The sequence below is a fragment of the Solanum verrucosum genome, unplaced genomic scaffold (genome assembly GCF_900185275.1).
Source record: "Solanum verrucosum unplaced genomic scaffold, falcon-dt-bn FXZP01000262.1, whole genome shotgun sequence".
Taxonomy (NCBI): domain Eukaryota; kingdom Viridiplantae; phylum Streptophyta; class Magnoliopsida; order Solanales; family Solanaceae; genus Solanum; species Solanum verrucosum.
The window spans coordinates 2,767,234-2,788,400 of NW_026020366.1; the positions used below are offsets into that span (position 1 = coordinate 2,767,234).

At 36.1% G+C, this 21,167-nt stretch overlaps 1 protein-coding gene across 2 annotated transcripts in view; it reads right to left on the bottom strand.

Moving 5' to 3' along the window:
* Positions 1-20,896, bottom strand: part of LOC125837913 (D-lactate dehydrogenase [cytochrome], mitochondrial) — a 41,960-nt gene extending 21,064 nt beyond the window's left edge. For both annotated transcript variants that reach the window (XM_049516988.1, XM_049516987.1), the window contains exons 1-10: positions 20,586-20,896; positions 19,767-19,866; positions 19,381-19,481; positions 18,612-18,660; positions 17,361-17,453; positions 16,297-16,411; positions 15,416-15,476; positions 10,591-10,627; positions 10,459-10,520; positions 8,213-8,309 (exon numbers count right to left, since the gene is read on the bottom strand). In XM_049516988.1, coding sequence (XP_049372945.1) covers positions 8,213-8,309; positions 10,459-10,520; positions 10,591-10,627; positions 15,416-15,476; positions 16,297-16,411; positions 17,361-17,453; positions 18,612-18,660; positions 19,381-19,481; positions 19,767-19,866; positions 20,586-20,854 — 984 coding nt within the window. In that variant the 5' untranslated portion in view covers positions 20,855-20,896. The remainder of the gene's footprint in view (positions 1-8,212; positions 8,310-10,458; positions 10,521-10,590; positions 10,628-15,415; positions 15,477-16,296; positions 16,412-17,360; positions 17,454-18,611; positions 18,661-19,380; positions 19,482-19,766; positions 19,867-20,585) is intronic.
* Between the last annotated feature and the right edge of the window lie 271 nt (positions 20,897-21,167).

Consider the following 21,167-nt stretch of genomic DNA (forward strand, 5'->3'; position numbering starts at 1 on the left):
AATTGTGGCAAGAAGTTCTGTAATTATTGTAAACAACAAGGATACATTATCAAAGAGTGTCCCACAAGTCTTCAAAACCGTAGGACAAATGCTTTTCAAGTTGGGATAAATGGTTCAACTACAGATAACTCGTCTTCAGTAGGACAAGTTCTTACTCCTGAAATGGTACAACAAATGATCTTGTCAGCATTTTCAGCTTTGGGGCTGTAAGGTAATGAGGTAATATCTAAATTTTGGCTTGTTGATTCTGGCGCTTCCAATCATATGACCAACTCAACTAATATACTCAAAAACATCCGTGAGTATAATGGTCCAACACAAATTCAGGTTGCCAATGGTAGTAATTTACCCATTACCAAGGTTGGGGATATTACTCAAACTTTCAAGAATGTTTTTGTATCACCAAAGCTTTCCACTAGTCTTATTTCAGTTGGCCAATTAGTAGATAACAATTGTGATGTGATTTTTTCTCGTAATGGTTGCCTTGTGCAGGAACAGCTGTCGGGGACGATAATCGCGAAGGGGCCTAAAGTTGGAAGATTGTTTCCTATACACGTTTCTACTCCTCGTGTTCTAGCTTTTGCTTCTACCACTACTAAGAATGAGGTTTGGCATAAACGTCTAGGCATCCAAATTCTATTGTGTTGCTGCAAAGTGTTTTGATGTCATTCATAGTGATGATTGGGGCATTTCACCAATTATTTCTCATGCTCATTTCAAGTATTTTGTGACATTTATAGATGACTATAGTCGGTTTACATGGGTGTATTTTCTTCGATCTAAATCTGAAGTGTTTTCCATATTCAAGAAATTTTTGGCTTACGTTGAGACTCATTTTTCCACATGCATTAAAATATTAAGATCTGATTCTGGTGGTGAATATGTCTCATGAATTCAATAATTTCTTGCTTGAGAAAGGAATTATATTACAACGCTCTTGCCCATATACGCCACAACAAAATGGGGTTGCTGAGCGTAAAAATCGTCATCTTTTATATGTCACTCGTACTTTATTGATTGAGTCCTTTGTTCCATCTAAATATTGGGTTGAAGCTTTGTCTACTGTTGTCTATTTGATTAATAGACTTCCATCTAAAGTGTTAAATCTTGAGTCTCTATATTATCGTCTTTTTCATAAGCATCCTAGCTATCATAGTTTTCATTTGTTTGGTTGTGTTTGTTTTGTGCACCTGCCTCCTTTTCAACGCAATAAACTCTCTATTCAATCTATTAAATGTGCTTTTATGGGCTATAGTAATTTGCAGAAAGGTTTTATTTGTTATGATCCAAAGACTAACAAATTTCGTGTTTCTAGAAATGTTATTTTCTTTGAGAATCAGTATTTCTTTCCTACTCATGTTGAGTCATCTTCTATTTCTCCTCTTCTTCCTACTTTTGAAGATTTGTCATTGTCTTCTAAGCGGTTCAAACCAGGATTTGTGTATGAACGACGTCGGCCAACTTTACCCCATCCCGAAACAGATCCGCCACCTGAGACTACTCCATAACCAGAATCTGAGATTTCTTCAAGGTCTGCTCCTCTTGAGCCTCCTTGGCGATCTACTAGAGTGTCTCAAACTCCTAAACGATATGGTTTTTCTTCTACTTTATCCACCATCTCTATTCCAACAGGTTACTCACAAGCCTCCAAGCTTGAATGTTGGCAAAAAGCAATGGAGGAGGAACTTTTGGCTCTTAAAGAAAATAACACATGGAACATTGTTCCTTGTCCTCCAAATGTCCGTCCAATTGGATGTAAATGGGTTTATTCAATTAAACTTAATTCTGATGGAACTCTTGATCGGTACAAAGCTCGATTGGTGGTCCTTGGCAACAAACAGGAGTATGGTGTAAACTATGAGGAGACTTTTGCACCTGTAGCAAAAATGACTACGGTGCGAACTATTATTGCCATTGTTGCATCACAAAATTGGCTTCTTCATCAAATGGATGTCAAAAATGCTTTTCTTCATGGTGATCTCAAAGAAGATATTTATATGAAACCCCCACCTGGTTTGTTCTCATCACCTACATCAGATGCATGCAAGTTGAAGCGGTCTTTATATGGATTAAAACAAGCTCCAAGAGCTTGGTTTGACAAGTTTCGATCTACTTTGCTTCAATTCTCTTTTGAGCAGAGCAAATATGATTCGTCTTTGTTTCTTCGAAAAACATCTGTAGGTTGTGTTCTTCTTTTGGTGTATGTAGATGACATTATTATCACAGGAACTGATTCTTCACTAATCACTAGCCTCCAGCAACAGCTTAAGGATTCTTTTCATATGAAAGATCTTGGTATTCTTACATACTTTTTGGGGTTAGAAGTTCATTATAATTCTTTAGGTGTGTTCTTGAACCAACAGAAATATACTCAGGGCTTGATTGCTTTGGCTGGTCTTCAGGAATCTTCCTCTGTAAATACTCCATTGGAATTGAATGTGAATGTAAAGTACTGTCGTGCGGAAGGAAATCTTCTTCCTGATCCAACTTTGTATCGACAATTAGTTGGGAGCCTAAATTATCTTACTATTACTCGGCCTGATATCTCTTTTGTAGTTCAACAAGTGAGTCAATTTATGCAGGCTCCACGCCATCTACATTTGTGGTTGTCTGTCGCATCATTCAATATCTCTTGGGAACATCTACTCGTGGATTATTCTTTCCTAGTGGTTCTGAGATTCAGCTTAATGCATTTAGTGATTCTGATTGGGCTGGCGTCACGGGTTGGTGCATGTTTCTTGGAGATTCCTTGATATCTTGGAAGAGCTAGAAGCAAGACCGTGTATCAAAATCTTCCACCGAATCTGAATATCGGACAATGTCTACTGCTTGCTCAGAGATTGTTTGGCTTTGTGGTTTACTTGCAGAAATTGGATTTCCTCAATCAAATCCCACTCCTCTCCATGCTGACAATACAAGTGCTATTCAGATTGCTACTAATCCAGTTTTTCAGGAAAGAACCAAACCCATTGAAGTAGATTGTCATTATATCAGAGATGTTGAAGATAAGAGAGTCATTACTCTTCCACATGTATCCGGTGATCTTCAAATAGCTGATGTGTTTACAAAGTCTATAGCACGACAACGTCATAAGTTTTTGGTAGGCAAATTGATGCTTTTTGATCCACCGGCATCAATTTGAGGGGGGATGTTAGCATGATTGGACAGATTCTAAATATCTGTACATATCTATGTTATAACTCTAAATATTTGTGTAATGATGATAGGAGATAGCATAGATTAATGTAACATATTTTCAGAGATATTACAATTAGGAATAGCATATATTTAGGGATATATAGCAGATTTTTAGGCATGTAAATCAGAATTCTTTTGATTTAATGGAAGAACTCTAATTTGAGAGAACTCATTCAGAAAAATTGACAATATATATGTATATGTATACAGTTGAGTTTCCCGTTTTGCAATTTGTCTGGTTTAGCTGCTACCACATGTTAAAAGCATCGCAAGAATCTTCTCATATAAGTTGTCATTGCTTAGTTGGCTATTGATAGCTTGTCGCCTAGCCGATGCCTTAAGGGCTTTGTAATTAGCTCTGTAGCTTTTCACGTTGATATTGGCAGCATAGCAATTAGTTGGGCAAAAAATTATGTGATTGCAATGCCTATAAACTACATAGCTCTCCTATGGGCCTTTGGTATATCTTGACGCCTATACAGCTAAAAATTAGAGTTGTAGTTTTACCTTACGGTAATAGCTTCGTGGCTGCCTATTGAATTATAGTGGTGAGTTGTTAGGTGTTCCGCCTATTTGTTAGAGACCTTATACTTCAACACGACAAACAAATTATTGTGTAGGTCGCTTAGAAAGTCACCTTACTTGTTGATAAATCAGAAGATTGTTTGATTCATCAGTTGTTAGTATTTTGGACCAAGACTTTGAGCCATATATATATATATATATATCCCTTTATTGTTGCCTAGAAGGGACTTTGACAAGCTTAGCTTGCCTATGGAGTTATACTTCGCTTATAAGAGCTATAAAATATCAAGAAAGACCATGTTGAAGACTATAGAGCTATATTGAAGTCTACACATTTATGAACTTCATTTATGCCTAAGTTGACAATTTTGACCATTAGTAGGGCCTTGTGTACTCGAGGTGCAGCTATAGGAGCCCAGAAGGCTCAAATACAATTATAAAAGCCTAGAAGGCTTAGTTACAACTATATGAGCCCAAAAGGCAAAAGATACATATATAGGACCCCAAGTGTTCTCAAGATACAGTAAATCTTAGGAAAGATATGGCTAGTTGATGTCCCCAAGTTACACATTGCCTTATTCGACTAAGTTAGCTATCGTGGTTGATATAGATATTCCTCATTGAGATATATATTCTGTTATTAGCGACCCCATGTTTAGGTAAGGCGTGATGATTATTTGTATAAGTTACTTATAGCCACATTGCTAGCCTTCAAGATATTTGATTGTTAGTTATTGCCCTCAAAGCAATTGAGATTAGCTGGAGAAATAAGACATTTGCCTACTGGGCTATGTACAGTTTGCCTAAGAGGGCTATGTGCTGCCTACGGGCTATATTGTTGCCTAAGAGGTCTATATTGATGGTTAAGAGGGCTATGTGTTGCTTACGAGGCAATATTGATGCCAAAGTGGGCTACAAGATGCCTGTGGTGCTATTATAAGGTACTGATTGCCTTCAGAGCTATGTATAAAGTGTCTAAGAAGCTATTGAGGTGTAATAAATGCCTAAGGGGCTAGGGGATTACCGGTAGGTGTGTATTGACTAAATTGGCACCTTCCGAGCATATAGGGGCTCAGGTAGGTGGTCTTGTTTGTACATATCGAGCTAATGGGAGCTCAGTTAGGTTGTTGTTTGATTATATTTTATATGCTTAGATTCAGGAGCAAGATAGTACACTCATCTTATTCTTGACTTCCTACCTTATTACTTTCGGTATATTATGATACTTGCTCAGTTATTCTATTTCCTTCGTCCATTATTTCGTACTGATGTCACATTGCCTTGGGGCGCTACATTCTTGCCTATATGTCTTGATAGACAGGTACATAGGTGTCTTCAAGAGTGTAACCGAGTTCTAGCAAATAGGCCAGCTCCCCTTCTTCCGAAGTTGCCAGTTATGAGGTTTGCTAGTGTTTTATGATGTTCATCTGATGGGTAGATTAGGGCCCTATTCCGCCAAATAAAATACTCATAAAGGCTTGCAAACTTTGGGTTGCATAGATGTGTGTTGTGAGTTGTGAGTTTTGCTAGGCTTGTTGTTTTGTCCTTTTAGAACAGTGGCTTATTGGCCTTGCTCATATATTTATATGTGTTCAGTTTATATGTTTCTAAAATATCATGGTGGCCTCGACGGACCGCAAAACATTGCTTCTTTTTAAACATGATAGTGGCTTCGATGACCCACACATGATTTAGTTTCTATTCTATATGAATTGTTGGAATTAGCTGGGTGTGTTGACAGGGGCATTTTTGGCCAAGGGCTTATTTTTAAGTCGAGATGTACTTGTTTGTTTTTTTTATTTAAGGGATGCTATTACATTGGCGGCGTAGTTGCCGAGCACTGGTCGGCTTAGAGTCAAGTGTGGCACTAGGTGCAATTGCATCCCTAAGTTGGGGGGTGTCACACAACCTATCATACTTTTTTCTTTCAACAAACTTTCTTTGAGAAATAAAGATTCCTCTTTTTAATCTAGCAACCTCAATTCCCAAGAACTAGTGTAGTCTCCTAGATCCTTAATCTCAAATTCTTGTGCCATTAACTTCTTCAATTGGGCCATCTCCTCCTTGCCATATTTTTCATTACGATGTCATCAACACAAACTATGAGAAGAGTGAGTTTACCCTTTTGATGTCTCATAAAGAGGGTATGATCAACATTGCTTTGTTAATTACCAAGGGAGATCATTGCTTTACTAAATTTGTCAAACCAAGCTCTAGGAGATTGCTTCAATACGCACAAGGCTTTCTTTAGTTTGCATGCCTTTCCTTAACTTTATTCAATACCAAAACCAGGAGGAATCTCCATGTACACTCTTCATTTATTCACATCAAACCTTTGTAAGTCCCCGTCAAGATTAGCTGCACAAGACAAAAGAAATCTAGTAGTGTTCATTTTCACAACAGGAGCAAATGTTTCTTGATAATCTACTCCATATGTTTGAGTGAATTCCTTAGCCACCAATCTTGTCTTGAAGCTTTCAGTGGAGCCTTCGGCTTTATGTTTCAAGTGAAGGCCCATTTGCGACCTCCATGAGGTGGTGTAAAGTTTGTGTACACTCTACCCTCCCTTGATTCCACTTAGTGAGATTTTAGTTTTCACTGGGTGGGTATGTTGTTGTTGTTGGTGGTGGTGGTGGTGGTGAAGACCCATTTGCAACCAATCAACTTCGTGTCTAGTGGTAATGCGACAAGTTCCCAAGTCCAAGTCCATATATGGAGACCAAATTCTCATCCCTTTTTCAATGTGGGAATTCATAACACTCCCCCGCACGCTCGGACCTCGTTAACTAGAGCGTGCACACTATAATATGGGGGCCCAACATCGGTGAACAAAGAATGAGGATGGGTTTGGCTCTGATACCATGTAGAGATGAATCTTGGACCTAACTCAACCCCAAAGGTTAGCTTATGAGGGGAGGATTGTCCAAGTCCATATAAGGAGACTAAATTCCCATCCCTTTTTAGATGTTGGAATTCTTAACAGTTTTTAAGTTTCAGGAAGAAATTCCACAACTAGCCAGTTACTTCACATTGGATGAACAAATGATTGACTGTTCCTGCAATTTTCCCATAGAAAAAGATCTAGAGCAAAGTGGAATTACCCTCTTCATTAAATTCTCTTGTGTCAACACAGCTTTTTTAGCTAGTAACCACACAAAGCAAGACACCTTGTAGGGAATCTTGGCTTTCCATATAGCTCTCCAACGCCATTTGAGTAGCTGCAGATTTTGAAGGTTCAGCTTCCTGTATGATGCACCTACTTTAAAAATCCCTTTACTGTTTCCCAACCACTGCAATCTGTCCTGCCCTGTTTCCAGACCACTACACTGATCAATGCTTCTAAAAAATTATGTTACGCTTGGAATTTCCCAGTCATTGAGGTGTCTTCCAAATACAAAATTCTACCCTTGAGGAGTCCATAAGTCAGCGATAGTACGCTGTTGCTGAAGAACTAGATTTTGGATTCAGGGAAGATTTCCTTCTCCATGCCAATAATTCATCCAGAATCTAGTTTTTATGCCATGTACCACTTCAATCTTGATGTTTGGTTTGAATTCATTCCAAAGTTCTCTAACGGATTTCCATAAGCTAACACCATAAGGAGTGGTAACCTCCTGTGTCATCCAACTATCACTCCTTCATATTTTGCATTTATGATTGTGCCCCACAGATTCTGATTATCATTTGAGTATTTCCAAAGCCACTTCATCCTCAAAGCTTTGCTCTGGTTCTTCATGTTCTTGATCCCAAGTCCCTCAACTCTCTTTTCAGTGATCACAGTTTTCCATTTGACCAAGTGATACCCTTTTCTTTCCTTGTTCCCTTGCCACAAATTTTCTCCGGATGCTATCCAACCTATTGATGATTCCTGTTGGGACAGGAAATAATGACATCATATATGTCAGAAGTGCATCAAGCACAAAATTTATCAGAGTTAGACATCATATATGTCGGAAGTGCATCAAGCACAAAATTTATCAGAGTTAGTCTTCCCTCTAGTGAAAGGTACTGAGACTTTGATCATTCTTGAGATTTATATACCAGTCTTTTGTAGTTCTCTTAGATGATCCACAGTGTGGAATTTGGGGAAGAGTTTTAGATTAATAATTTGAGATACTAATTGTTTTGTAATTAAGTATTATATTATTTGAAATACTTATTTAATTTATTAAATATTGTAAATTGATGGTGAAGGTATGGAGTTTGGTCTGCCTGGCCGGTGTTGTGTGCTGGGTGCGAATCACGTCTAGGGGGAAATTTTGGACATGACAATATAATTATCATGAATGAGAAGATTTCATGTTTAACATTTACCATTTGTTCAGAAGAACAGAAAACAACATTTCTTTTTCGATGTAAATTGATTATGAGTTTTTGATGGTAGAAGGTTAAAATGTAAGAGGATATTCCCCAAGTACGTGAAATAAATTACAGAGTTGAATGTTACACTAAAGCATGTCTGTCAAGGAAAAGGAAAAACAGTAAATACCACTGACGATTGTGGAAGTTTCTGCAAGCGCAAAGTAATTTCAGTTATAACACCCAAAGTGCCTTCACTTCCAATCAGCAGCCGTGTCAAATCGTATCTGCAATAGGCAGTTTCACCACTTTAAATGAATGCTACGTGGACAGTTTCTTAATGTACAAAATCGGAAACTGATATCAAAACTAAAATAAAGAATTGTTTTGTAAGTGAGAAAGAAAATAACCGCAAATTATAAGGTAAGAAACATTCAAATAATCATTCCAGAAATGTTTAATCATACTGATAGTCATCACATTTCTTCAGAATGAAGAACAGAGAATATATGAACAAATAGACAGAAGTGTGAGAATACAGAAACCTTATGTAGTAAACATTAGACGTTGCAGAATGATTATTTTTTTTGAAATGATAAGTCATCATTAATATATCACAAGGAGGTACAGTCATAAATTTTACATATCAAAACCAAAAGTACATCTTTTCTTATTTTTTGAAGGGATTTAATAAGATGTATCACTGCTTTGACATCATTGCCAAAGTTCTGTTTACAACAAAATAAAACGAAACTAAACACTTCATTTTGCCATTCTGGAAAGAGTTGCCTTTTGTCTTTAAACTTCTTTTTCAAATATGTATAATTGAAACTTCTTTTTCAAATCCCGTCTGTAACATAGATCCACTGCTTTCATGACATCATTCTTGATAGTTGAGAAGAAACGAACACTAGGACTAACTCAATCCCAGAAGCTAGATCGTAGGAAGTATCACCCAAGACCACAACATATTCCCTTAATAGGTGTGGAACTTAATATCCCCCTTCCACACGCCCAAAACTGAGCAACTCAATTAGAGTATCAATAACATAACATGGAGACCCAACATGGAGAAAAGCAATTTGATGGTCTTGACACTGACACCATATTGAAATTGTGTGATCCACTCATCTATGAGGTTAAGCTCTGAAAGAGAGTACATTTTTATTTAATTAATTGTCTTCATTAATTATATACGAGCATAATTGAAAGAACCATATGGTATATCCACCAGGTTCGGGTGCTTTATTATTAGCCCATTGCCTAATAATATCTAAAATTACTTGCCTTGCAAAGGGCCTCCATGACCACATGTCTTCCTCCTCAATAATTTTATGATATACTATGTAAATATTACCTGAGTCTCTATTTTCGTTAAATATTGCCATGTCTCTTAGAAGCTTTGTACAGTATCTAACAAAGCCATTGAATAGTTTCCATGCTCACTATCATTTCTCTTGAAGTTCGTCCTTCTTTCAACCCACTCATACCAGATGATTAATTCAAATATCATATCAAAACATTTTAACACTAGTCATATAGTAGACCCTTCTATACATTAATACAAAATCAATGGGGTCATTTGATTGCTTACTAGCTATGTGGGATCATAATGCAACAATTGTTTATGCGGTGATAAATAATGACGGAATTGTTATATGGTGATTAACAACGAAATGATGCATGAACTACTTAGTTTAAAAGGGAATTTTTGTCTAAATATTTTGATCCCCTCATTGCTAGTGCACGTTTCCTTATTCCACATTCTATCGTGTATAAAATAAAAAGTAAATTTCCGCATAACTTAAAATGGGTATTTATCTTATGCAATATTTTATATTGGGATTAATTTCTTTAAAATGGGATTTTATATTGGGATTTCATTATACTTTTATTTAAAATGTTCTCCTAGCAATTCATGAAATTATCTTAAAACTTCGTGAAAAATATCCTCAATTTCTCCCCCTCCCTTCTCCCCAGCCCCTCACAACTGATGAAGAACTCCAAAATTTGTCTCCCATATTATTAGCTTGCAATGCAACCAAATACCTCCTCTCTTACGCACAGCTTGCTTCCCAACATGCAGAATCTCGGTGAATCTACTTTCAAAATTCATAATGTGCGACTTTTTGGAGTTCAAATTCCATCTCTATCTAAGTTGACTGGAGGCAAACTCCTTCAACCGACCTTCCTCATTAAAATTAGTGGAATTCTTGTTTGATAAATTACCAAGAGAAACAAGGGGAAAACAATGAAAACAAACAGCATTATCCTTACAGAGAAGATGCCTGTGCTTCCGGTTAGCATACTTGCTGAAAACCAAATTGCCTATTTTCATTCTTCATTTAGGGTATTAAAAGCAAGATCAAGTCGTCAGAATGAAAAGGAAAAAGAGATAAAGTTATGAAACTTTGAGACTGATATAAGAAAACGCACCCAGCAGCACTTTTCCTGGCACGGGATGCAGTCTTCATAACTTCTCCATCAGCTAGAACAACCTGCAAGAGAAACTAAATTTAGAAACTGGATGTCCCATCTATACAAGTTTTCGGTGTCAACATTACAAACCTTGAGGCTGATGACATTATCACGCATTGTACCATACCTACATGCTAAGAGAAAGAACTCTTAGTTGGAGACAAGCCAGAGAGTAATAAATCTAAGATTGACAGGATCAAGATAATTGTAAATCAAATATTGATCAGATCACACTCAGTATTTTTTGCTCCAAATTGAGATGTAATTTTTCAAAAACTGTCAACAAGCATACACAACTTCCTCCTCTTGCATTTTCTTATTGGGGCCACTGCAGATGAACCATCAATAACTATAGTCAAAGGGAAAAAGCTCAAATAAGCCATTGAACTATCAAAAATGGTCTATCCATGCCACTCGTTAATAGTTGGGCTAAATGCCACAGCGATTGACACATTTGGCCCATTCGTGTATGTGAGAAATATAGGAGAAAAATATTATTGAATTGTGTATCTACATTGTTACACTGAGACCCTATTTATAGACACTTTATTACAATTATTTTTCAAGAAGGATTCTATATACCATTCATGTTCCTATTCCTATTGCTATTCTAACACTCCCCCTCAAGCGGGTGCTTACAAATCATATGTACCGAGCTTGTTATAGATGTAATTGGCACGAGGACCGGTGAGGGACTTGGTGAAAATATCTAGCAGTAGATCCCTTGACTTCACAAATTTTGTAACAATATCCCCTGAGAGTATCTATTCTCTGACAAAAAAAAAGTCAATCTCAATGTGCTAAGTCCTCTCATGAAATACTGGATTTGATGCGATATGAAGTGTCACTTGATTATCACATACAAGTTTCATCTGACCAATTTCTCCAAATTTTAGTTCTCTCAGCAATTGTTTGATCCAAACTAGCTCACAAGTTGCTATAGCCATTGTGTAACACCCCAAAAATTTCTAAATTAAGACTTGAAGCAATCTTCATTTGAGTATAAGCATTCTTAACTGTTTTTAAATGTTTCTTTCAATTTGATGCTTATGTATGCTTGAGTTAGTCTTCAACTTGTCAGCCAGGATGAGGGTTCGCTTGAGGGCCAGCAATGGTTCTCGAGTGCCGGCCACGTCCAGGGTGTAGGCTCGGGTCGTGACACATTGCTCGATATTTTGCTTTTGCACTAGACCAGCAACCACACTTTGTTTCTTACTCTTCCAGGACACCAAATTACCTCTTACTAAAACACAATATCCAAATGTAGAGCGTCTATCAGCGGGTGATCCTACCTAATCAATAGTTGTATATCCAGTGATAATGATCATGGTCTCGATCCTCGAATAGTAGTCCTTTACTTGGAGGTGATTTTATATACCGCAGAATATGAACAACTACATCCCAATTACTATCAAAAAGGAATGTTTTAAATTGACTTACAACACTCATAAGAAAAGAGATGCTAGGTCTAGTCACCATGAGATAATTCAACTTTACAACCAACTGCCTATACCTTCTCAAATCACTGAACGACTACCTCTATCCGAGTTTACAATTTGGATCCACAGGACTGTTAATAGGTCTACATCTCATCATTTTTGTTTCCTCGAGAATGTCTACAACATACTTGCATTTAGAAACAACAATGCTTGATTTGAACTAAGCAACCTCAATACCTAGAAAACACCATAATTTACCAAGGTCTTTAGTCTAAAAATGTTAAAAGAGATGTTTCAAATTAGTGATACCAACTTGATCATTGCCGGTAATAACAATATTGTCAATGTAAATCGCCAAATAGAGACATAAATTTGGTACAGAATGCTGATAAAACACAGAGTGATCAACTCCACTACGAGTCATGCCAAACTCCTGAATATTGTGTTGATCTTCCCATATCAGACTCGACCCACCCCCCGAGCAACAAAACTAGGTGATTCTTCCATTTAGACTTCTTCATCAAGATCATCGTGCAAAAAAGCATTCTTAATGTCTAACTAATGAAGAGGCCAATGACGATTGGCCACCATAAATAAAAATAGATGGCCAAATGGTATATTTTAGCTACAAGAGAGAAAATATAGCAGTAATCCAACCCAAATATCTTAGTATACCCTTTAGCAACAAGGCAAGCCTTAAGCCGATCAATTTGACTGTGTAGACCAACTTTGACTGCATAAACCCAACGACAACCAACAATAGATATACCTGCAAGAAGGGAAACAAGCTCCCAAGTACCACTCATATGTAAAGCAGACATGTCATCAAACTTAGTTTGCCTCTATCTTGGATGAAAAATTGTTTCACCTGCAGTCTTGGGGATGGAAATAGAGGACACAGATGATACAAAGGCATAATAAGGTGATGATAGACAGTGATAACTCAAGAAAGTATAATGGGGGTTAGTATTACTAGTGGATCGTAAAACTTTTTGAAGTGTAATCGATTGTTTAGGTGGAGGCAAATTTGTTGTAGGAGCAAGGTCCAGTAAATGACATGAATCATCTAGGCTTAATGTTGGACGTGAACGACGATGATAAGTCGGGAGTGGTGGCACAGCAGATGGAGATGTAGAATTGACTGTATATTCCTCAAAGGTTGGTATAGGTAAAACCTGAGATATGGTTAAGGCCTCAAAGTTATCGGCATGATCAAAAGGTGTATAATAAGGTTTAGATTCAAAGAATGTGGCATAGACTGACATAAGGTATTGATGAAGATTAGGTGAACAGCAACGATACCCTTTTTGAACTCGAGATTAACCAAGAAAAACACATTTGAGAGCACGAGGGGCTAATTTATCTTTCCAGTCATGAACAAAACAATCCTCGCAAAAACACGAAGGGCGATAAAGTAGAGATGTGACTCGGGAAACAACATGGAGTAGGAATCTAATTTTGAATGGAAGATGAGGGAATTCTATTAATTAAATAGCAAGATGTGAGGACTGCATCACCCCAAAAATGAAGCAGAACATTTGATTTAATGAGAAGAGTGAGTAGTCTTAATCAGATGTCTCTATTTCCTTTTTGCTTCCTTATTCTGTTGAGGGGTGTACCGACAAAATGTCTGGTGAATAAGTTCTTGGTAAGTCATAAACTCTTGAAACTGGGAGGATAAATATTCTAAGGAAGCTAAGGGGTGTACAGACAAGATGTCTGTTGAATAAGTCCTTGGTAAGTCATAAACTCCTAAAACTAGGAGAATAAATATTCCAAGGCATTAACACTACGAAAAATACAAATAGAGACACCAATTTGATTTTGCATTTCAGCACAAAAAATTTTGAATGGAGAAAATAACTTAGAACGATCTTTCATTAAGGAATTCAAGTACATCTTGAATAATCATCAAACTGCCCAAGTTGCATGCTTCATTAAGAAAATCCAAGTACATCTTGAATACTTGAATTCACTGAGGTCTTTAGTATGGAAATGTTAAAAGAGATTTGTTTCAAATTAGTGACACTAACTTGATCATTGCTCGTGATAACGATATCGTCAACGTATTCCACCAAATAAATACACATTTGGTGCAGAATGTTGATTAAGCATAGAGTGATCAACTCTCCACTACGAAGGGGTTGCACGGATTAATCATGCATGCCGCCATGCACCCAAGTTGCACGGTGACATGCACATTGGGCATAGATGTCAACTAGCAATAGTCACCTCGAAGTGTCTTCAACACCTCTACCCTCTTATAAATGCTTTAATAAAAACAAGTATCGAAAGATGAAATCAGCATTTAGACATGCAATTTTGAAATCATGAGATGAAATCCCAAATTTTCCAAAAAGCTTGATTCGATAATTTCATATCATAATTTCACATTTTTCAAATACAAATACTGACCCATAAGTTTACATTTTGTAAAAGAAAAGAACCACCATTTTGTATGTACCTACTCTTTATTTCATATGTAAACAAAATTTATAGTTGATATTATTATCCTTACCAACCTTTAAACCATTTACATCGGATATAACCATTTTTCTCACCTACCAAATTTATTATTTTTTCAAACTAACGCCTACTTTATTTAGTATTACCAACCAAATTCAATAGTGTTTTTGACTATTCATATCGCATGGTCATGAGTGTTAGTTCATCTTCTTGATCATCTGATCGAGAAATGTATATTCAACGTGACGAGATTTTCCGTATTATGTGGAGGGTTATATTAAAGAGTACTACACTACAACTCGTGTTTAATTTTACTTTTTTATTAGAGTAAAGTTCGATCAATAAATGTTGTATTATTTTTTAGAATAGCTTTGTGATAGTGTATCATACTTTTGTTATGAACTTTTGCTTATTTAGTAAAATTTTATAAAAAAATTAGAGCAATTTTGATAGTTTTCCAATTTATGGGTTTTTTTATGTTTATGAACAAAAAATTAAAAAGTCAAATTGCATATCCAAACAAAACTTCATCTTCATCTCATATAATTTCATATCATGATTTCATCTCACATGGTCAAGTGGGCCCTTAGAAACAAAAGTCACATGATGTATTTTTTTTATAACCATGGCGTCAGGGCTAGCTTTCTCGCACCTCAACTAATTCCATAGAATATCTTTCATCAGCAACAAGCAACAGATACTAGGTAACTCTGTCCACCAAGGTTAGGACAGATGGGAAGAATCACCTAGTGTTTTTGTCTCTGCTGGAATTTGAACCTGAGACCTCTTGTACTCAACCCACTTCATTGACCACTTGGCCACACCCTTGGGTGCCACATGATGTGTTAATTAATCGTAGTATAGCTTTAAGATTTGCCACAACACTTGATAGGAAAAAAGAGAGAGAGAGGAGTTAAATTCTGAAGGCACATGGATATAACTAAAGAACATTTTCCAGCAGCAAATGCAATGATCAGATTAACACCATGGAAACAGTCTCGAGCAATTACCTCACTGCTAAAGAACCAGAGCAACGTGTAGCACACATTCCTCCGATGGTTGCCCCAGGTCCTGAAACAATGTCATGTTCCACTTCTCAGAATATAAGTACACTTACGACATATCACCTGAGATGAGCAGAGACTTCGTACATAATAGTGAACAAAATTTTAAATTAATAATGGAGCAAGGACAAAAAAACAAGGAAAAAGATATAATCTGCTCAGCACTATTTTTTAGCCCAACATTACCAAAAAAAAAATCATTGTCTTAGCCCATATTTGTTTTTTATTTGGACCAACTTATAACAGGAATCCTTCAAACAAACTAATAAATCACTTCAGAAATATTCTTTTTTTTAATGATAAGTAACATCAGAAAGAGTTTTGCACTTCCCAAATTGTTCAAATCTTTTGTTCTACATTTCTCTTACAGTTGAATGGAAAAAAAAAATGCTTTTTTTATGAAGATCATAGTCTGATCTAACTTTTACTGATACAATTTTGAGCACTTATTGTCATGTTATATGGCAATTGATAAGCTAATATGAAAGGATGGGTGGTATTGAATACTGGAAACCTATGCATAGAATGTGTCTGGATAAAATATACATTGCCTAATTTTCCACTTTATTGTCAAAGTGCTTTTATCATTTCCTACTTAGCTAAATATAATGATAATGAACTTTTTAAATGCCTTAATCATGTGTATGGAAAACATCAATTTTTAGCTGGTGCACAATGTCTAAATGACTGTTCAGCAGTACTCCCAAAAAGTAAATAATAAGTTTGAAACATCCTAAAGCCCAAGAAAGGAATTTATTCTGAGAGAGAGAGTAGGAGTGACAGAAAACTACAAACACTTTTAACCAAAGAAATATAACAGGACTGACCAGGATCAAGGGGAAAAAAGAGACCATACGACTCCAAGTATTCATTGAGCTCCATCCATCCAATGCCTGGTTCAACCACCACATCCATGTCCTCAACATGCAAAGCTTTGACACGCTACATTTTAAGTAGATTCACAAAGTAAAGTAAGGACTAGGGGCAAGGACCAGGGAATAATGCAAGAATATGATTGCAAAATGATTTTTTTCATGACTGCAATTGCCAAGACAGCCATCATGTTTAACTGAAATTGCATCATCACACTGGACACAGTTGACTGGAATTACCAAATTAATATATTCACAACTTACAAGTTAAATTTTTTTCCTCTTGCAAGCTCATATAATAGGTTAATTTCCAGGCGAAAGAGACGAAAAATTTGTAAAAATAGGGGGGAAAATAAGAAACATGGTGGCACAAAGAAGACTCCGTGAAGGACCAAAGCACCTCAGAAAAGACCAAAAGAAATGATCACTAAATCCCACTTAAAGTATCCAGCAAAAGCTGGCCTTGGTAATCCACTTAACCCTTCAGGAGGCATGGACTATAAAAAGAGAAATTTCCGCAATTCTTTTAATATTATATCAAAATGGGCAGTTCCTGCAGCAATTCAATAACTAATTGGTATTTCACTATCTGTAAAGCATCAATGATGGTTTTGAAGAGCCTCTTACGGATCATTGACTATTTATCATATTCGAAAAATAAACCAAATATATGTTTTCAAACATTTTGGGATATCAAGCCTAAGTGGGCAGCCAGGTGGAATCTCCAATTAAATACATTAGGCTTTTGCAGAAAAAATACCAAAAGGCAAAAGCAAGGGCCAAGCCCTTAATCTTCAGTACAATCTGCTCTCTGAAAATACAATTTTGAATGAATAATCTCAATTGTTTAGTTATAATGTGAAAATGGTCGATGAGATACTATCAAGAACCATATTAAATCAGGTCCTAGATGTGGTCAATTATGCTTGGGATCCATCCATCAAAAGTAATATAATTATGTGACCAAATAAAAAAAAATAGAATGGCATATAAATGAAATTTTATATATAAGCCCTTACATTCATCAATGTCATATCAATGCAAACACCACCATAGGGAGATAAGGTGTGTCCCTCGATAGAGGTAGCTCCACCATAGGGAACAATGGGGACCTGCAACAACAATATTCTCAATTGAATTAGATGGTGTAGATGAATCAAACAAGCATAAAGTCATATAAACTGGGTAGTCAAGGTTTCTTACAAATATTCACTTAGGGAACATATGGATATGGACAACTTATACATAGATTCAGTTGAATTGTGGTTTTGATGATTAACAAATATGGCAGCTCAGTTGGTTGGTTGTTACAAGCTAAAGGACCAGGTCCGGTTAGTCGGTTCTTGTATAATGCCTGGCACTTACTCCTGCAGGAGTAGGATTCACTTTCGCACAAGATATTTCATAGTTTTGTAGAACCTGACCTAGAAGCCGTTTATTAACAGGTCCAAGTTAGTAAGGAAGTAGAGTCATAATTGAAGTACAATTAATGGGAAGTGTGTGACATATTTTCTTTTTCATACATTATCTAGATTTAGGAGATATTATTTTCCATACATGTGTATTCTTAACTCATGTTGCTAACTATGTGCTATATATTGTTTGTGATTGTCTTCTTGCATAATACACAGTTACTTTGACAGCATTGAGAGAACACAAAGCAAAGAAGCAATTCCTGTGAGCAAGAGAGATATCAAACTGAAGAGCCAAGTTCAAACAATTGAAGCTACCTTCAGTTCTTTAGTTTGTCTAGATCTTGTAGTCGGTGTTCGAGTTGTAACCTTATTTGCTTATTCAAGAAGCATCACTGTGAGGTTTTTTCTCAAAGATCATTTTGCTTTTAGGCTATGACATTAGCTTGGAGGTAGTAGCTACAGTCGTGTTGATTGTAGGTTGTAAGTGACTGATTTAGTCTCTTAGGTTATAAAGAAATGGTTAACTAAACTAACAATAATATAGAGGACATCTTTTACACTTACATACTCTTGTGTAGGTATATTAACATGTTTAGTTTTATTCACATGGAATTCGGCACAAATAATACAGCATAACTAATGCAGGCAGTATCAACACAAAATCCAAAAATTGCAACCATGCAATTTAAATGAAAGAAATTCAAGTTACTCTTCAGCAGGTAAAGGACATGAAAGTTAAGACATCTCCATCTACCAATAAATTATTTGAGAATGCTCAAGTGCTTTTTCATTGCCTTCCGTCAGAAAGTCAATGCAACAACTACAAATTGAAGAGTTCGAACAGAGAATTCAGACCTTATGCATGTTACAAGACTTAACTATCTTAGACACCTCCTCCTCAGACCTGCATAAGGGAGAACAGGTAGGATGATTTATCGTAATGTTTTTCAATAGATAACAGCTTCACCATGAACAATAAATTCACGGTAAAAATTAAATAAAATCACCGTAGCTCCACCTTGCTTAAAAAACTAATGTTTATATGGAATTTGTATGCATTAAGATTAAAAGGATTATACAAAGCAGACTGATTACTTGTCTGTACCATGTGATAGTCGACTTCCCACATTTTCTAAGTGAGTTCAAATTGCAAAATATCACGTTTAAAATGTATAGGAGTGTGAAAAAATCAAAATTTTCATTTACTTGGAAATGCAAAGGTGGAAGGACATCCATGTTACTATTTGATATGGTAGCCAAGAAGATAACAATAAGCAAAAGTACTGTCAAATTGGAAACCTAAACAATATCTTAGAATGTACGACAAATAAAAACAATGGCGTTCATCTTGAGAATAGGAGAGTTCACAAGACAAACTCTCCTAACTTTCAAGACCAATCATTGTTTCTGTCCTTTTTTTTGGAATGACTTGTGGATAGGGAACACTTGACATAGAATACATGTCATCATGCCCAAAATACCTATGCACAATAGAACTTGTGGCCCAATAAAACATGAACCAAATTGCTTTGGTGGCTCAGTGGCCAACAAGGAATTGAAAGTACATTCCACATCAGAAGCAAAGAAATTAGAATAGTAAATTGGTTCAAAGAATGAATCTGACCTTGGATAAACTACAACATCAGGAATGTTTACAGCTTTATGAAAGCTGTTCTGTGGCTTCCCGTGAACATATCTCTCATCTTCATCCATTGTCATGTTATCCTACATCATATTGTTTCAGCATAGCTCAAACCAATTACAAAATTACATACAAAAATTCCACTATTTAGCTAAAAGTAATCTGATGCTGCTACAGGCTTAGCTAGCAGTGAAGATGATTAAATTAGTTAAACATAGATACAGGCTTAGCTAGCAGTGAAGATGATTAAATTAGTTAAACATAGAAAGCATGGTATATCCTTATATTCAGGAAGTAAATTAAGGACCAAAATCTTAAGATGTATTATTAAATAAGTTTACCAAAGAAAAAATATTAAAATATAATACCTGGCAAATTCCCTTCAATTCTTCTATAAGCTCTGGTGGAACTTTCCTAAGAGAACCTTTCACGACATAATCTGTGCTACCTTTGCCACCAGTTTTCACACTTCCAAACACATAAGAGAAAATCAATAAGTCCCCACATCTAAAGGATAGAGATTTATATCTTCATGCACGCATTTCACTAATCAATTGGTCAACAATGACATAATCCCTAATCAATTGAGGTCAACTATATGCATCATCTATAGCCATTTCGCTCCATTCAGGTTCATTCCATTCCATCAAACCTCTTACATTCTAAAAACCCATAAATATCCTAGCACAAAGCATGTTACTTTCTTATTTTCCAACATGACTTTTCCATACTCACTCATTTTGCACAGAAATAAAAACGAGTGTCCTCCTTTTCATTAAGAACATTTTTTTAACAAAACTACTGATCCACACAGATTATTCATACATAAGCTTTATAAAATTCAAATTTCCAAATTGTTAAACCACAAAAAATGATTAAATCTCAGATAATAAACACAATTTAAGAGAGGAAAAGATATCAATGGCATTACTCATTTATCAATAGACTAACAAATGTAAACCAAACAAAGTATTACTCTTTCCAATAGTTAAACCCATCATTATTCCAATTTCTCTTTATATCCAACATACATAATCATAACAAAGCTCATTTTCAAGAAACCCCAAAAGAAAAGTCCACTCATTCCGATTGTTAAAATCACCACCATGGGGTAGAACTCTCAGGTAATAATTCTACTTCAAAAAGGTATTTATAAAATTAGGAATTTATCAACAAAAAAAGACTACCTTTTTAGGTCAGAAAGTGGAGCATCATTCAGACAGCGTGAAGGGTAGTTCTGTGACTGCAATGCAAGAGAACCAGCAGAGACAGCAAGGGCTAAAGGGATTAAAGAAGCAACCCATGATGGGATTGTCCCCTGCCCCTTTCTTGAGCAAGTTACTGGCTCTGTAAGGCTAGATGGAATATGGGGTCTCTGAAAATTTGAAGTTCGTAGGTTCCTGCAAATGGGTTTCGAGCAAGAACGTAAACGGGAAAACAATGAAGAGAAAGCCATGGACAAAAGTTATTGTGCACACAACAGTTCTGTTTTCTTGGCTTATATCGATTTAAAAAAAAATGGCTCAACTGAATATAGAACAGAGCTGCGGATTGTCCAGCTTGTCGACCAAAGGGGGCTTTTTTGTAATTTGAAGTTTTTGTGCTTTAACCAATTCTAATGCTCTCAATAAGGTTTTTTCCCTTTTTTTTGCACCTAAATTTAAATTGTTACTCCCTTCATCTTTTCTGAGTTGTTATGATAGAGTTTTTCACAATCTTAATGAAAAAATTAACAAGAGGTTATCGATTTAATCTACATAAGATGACTA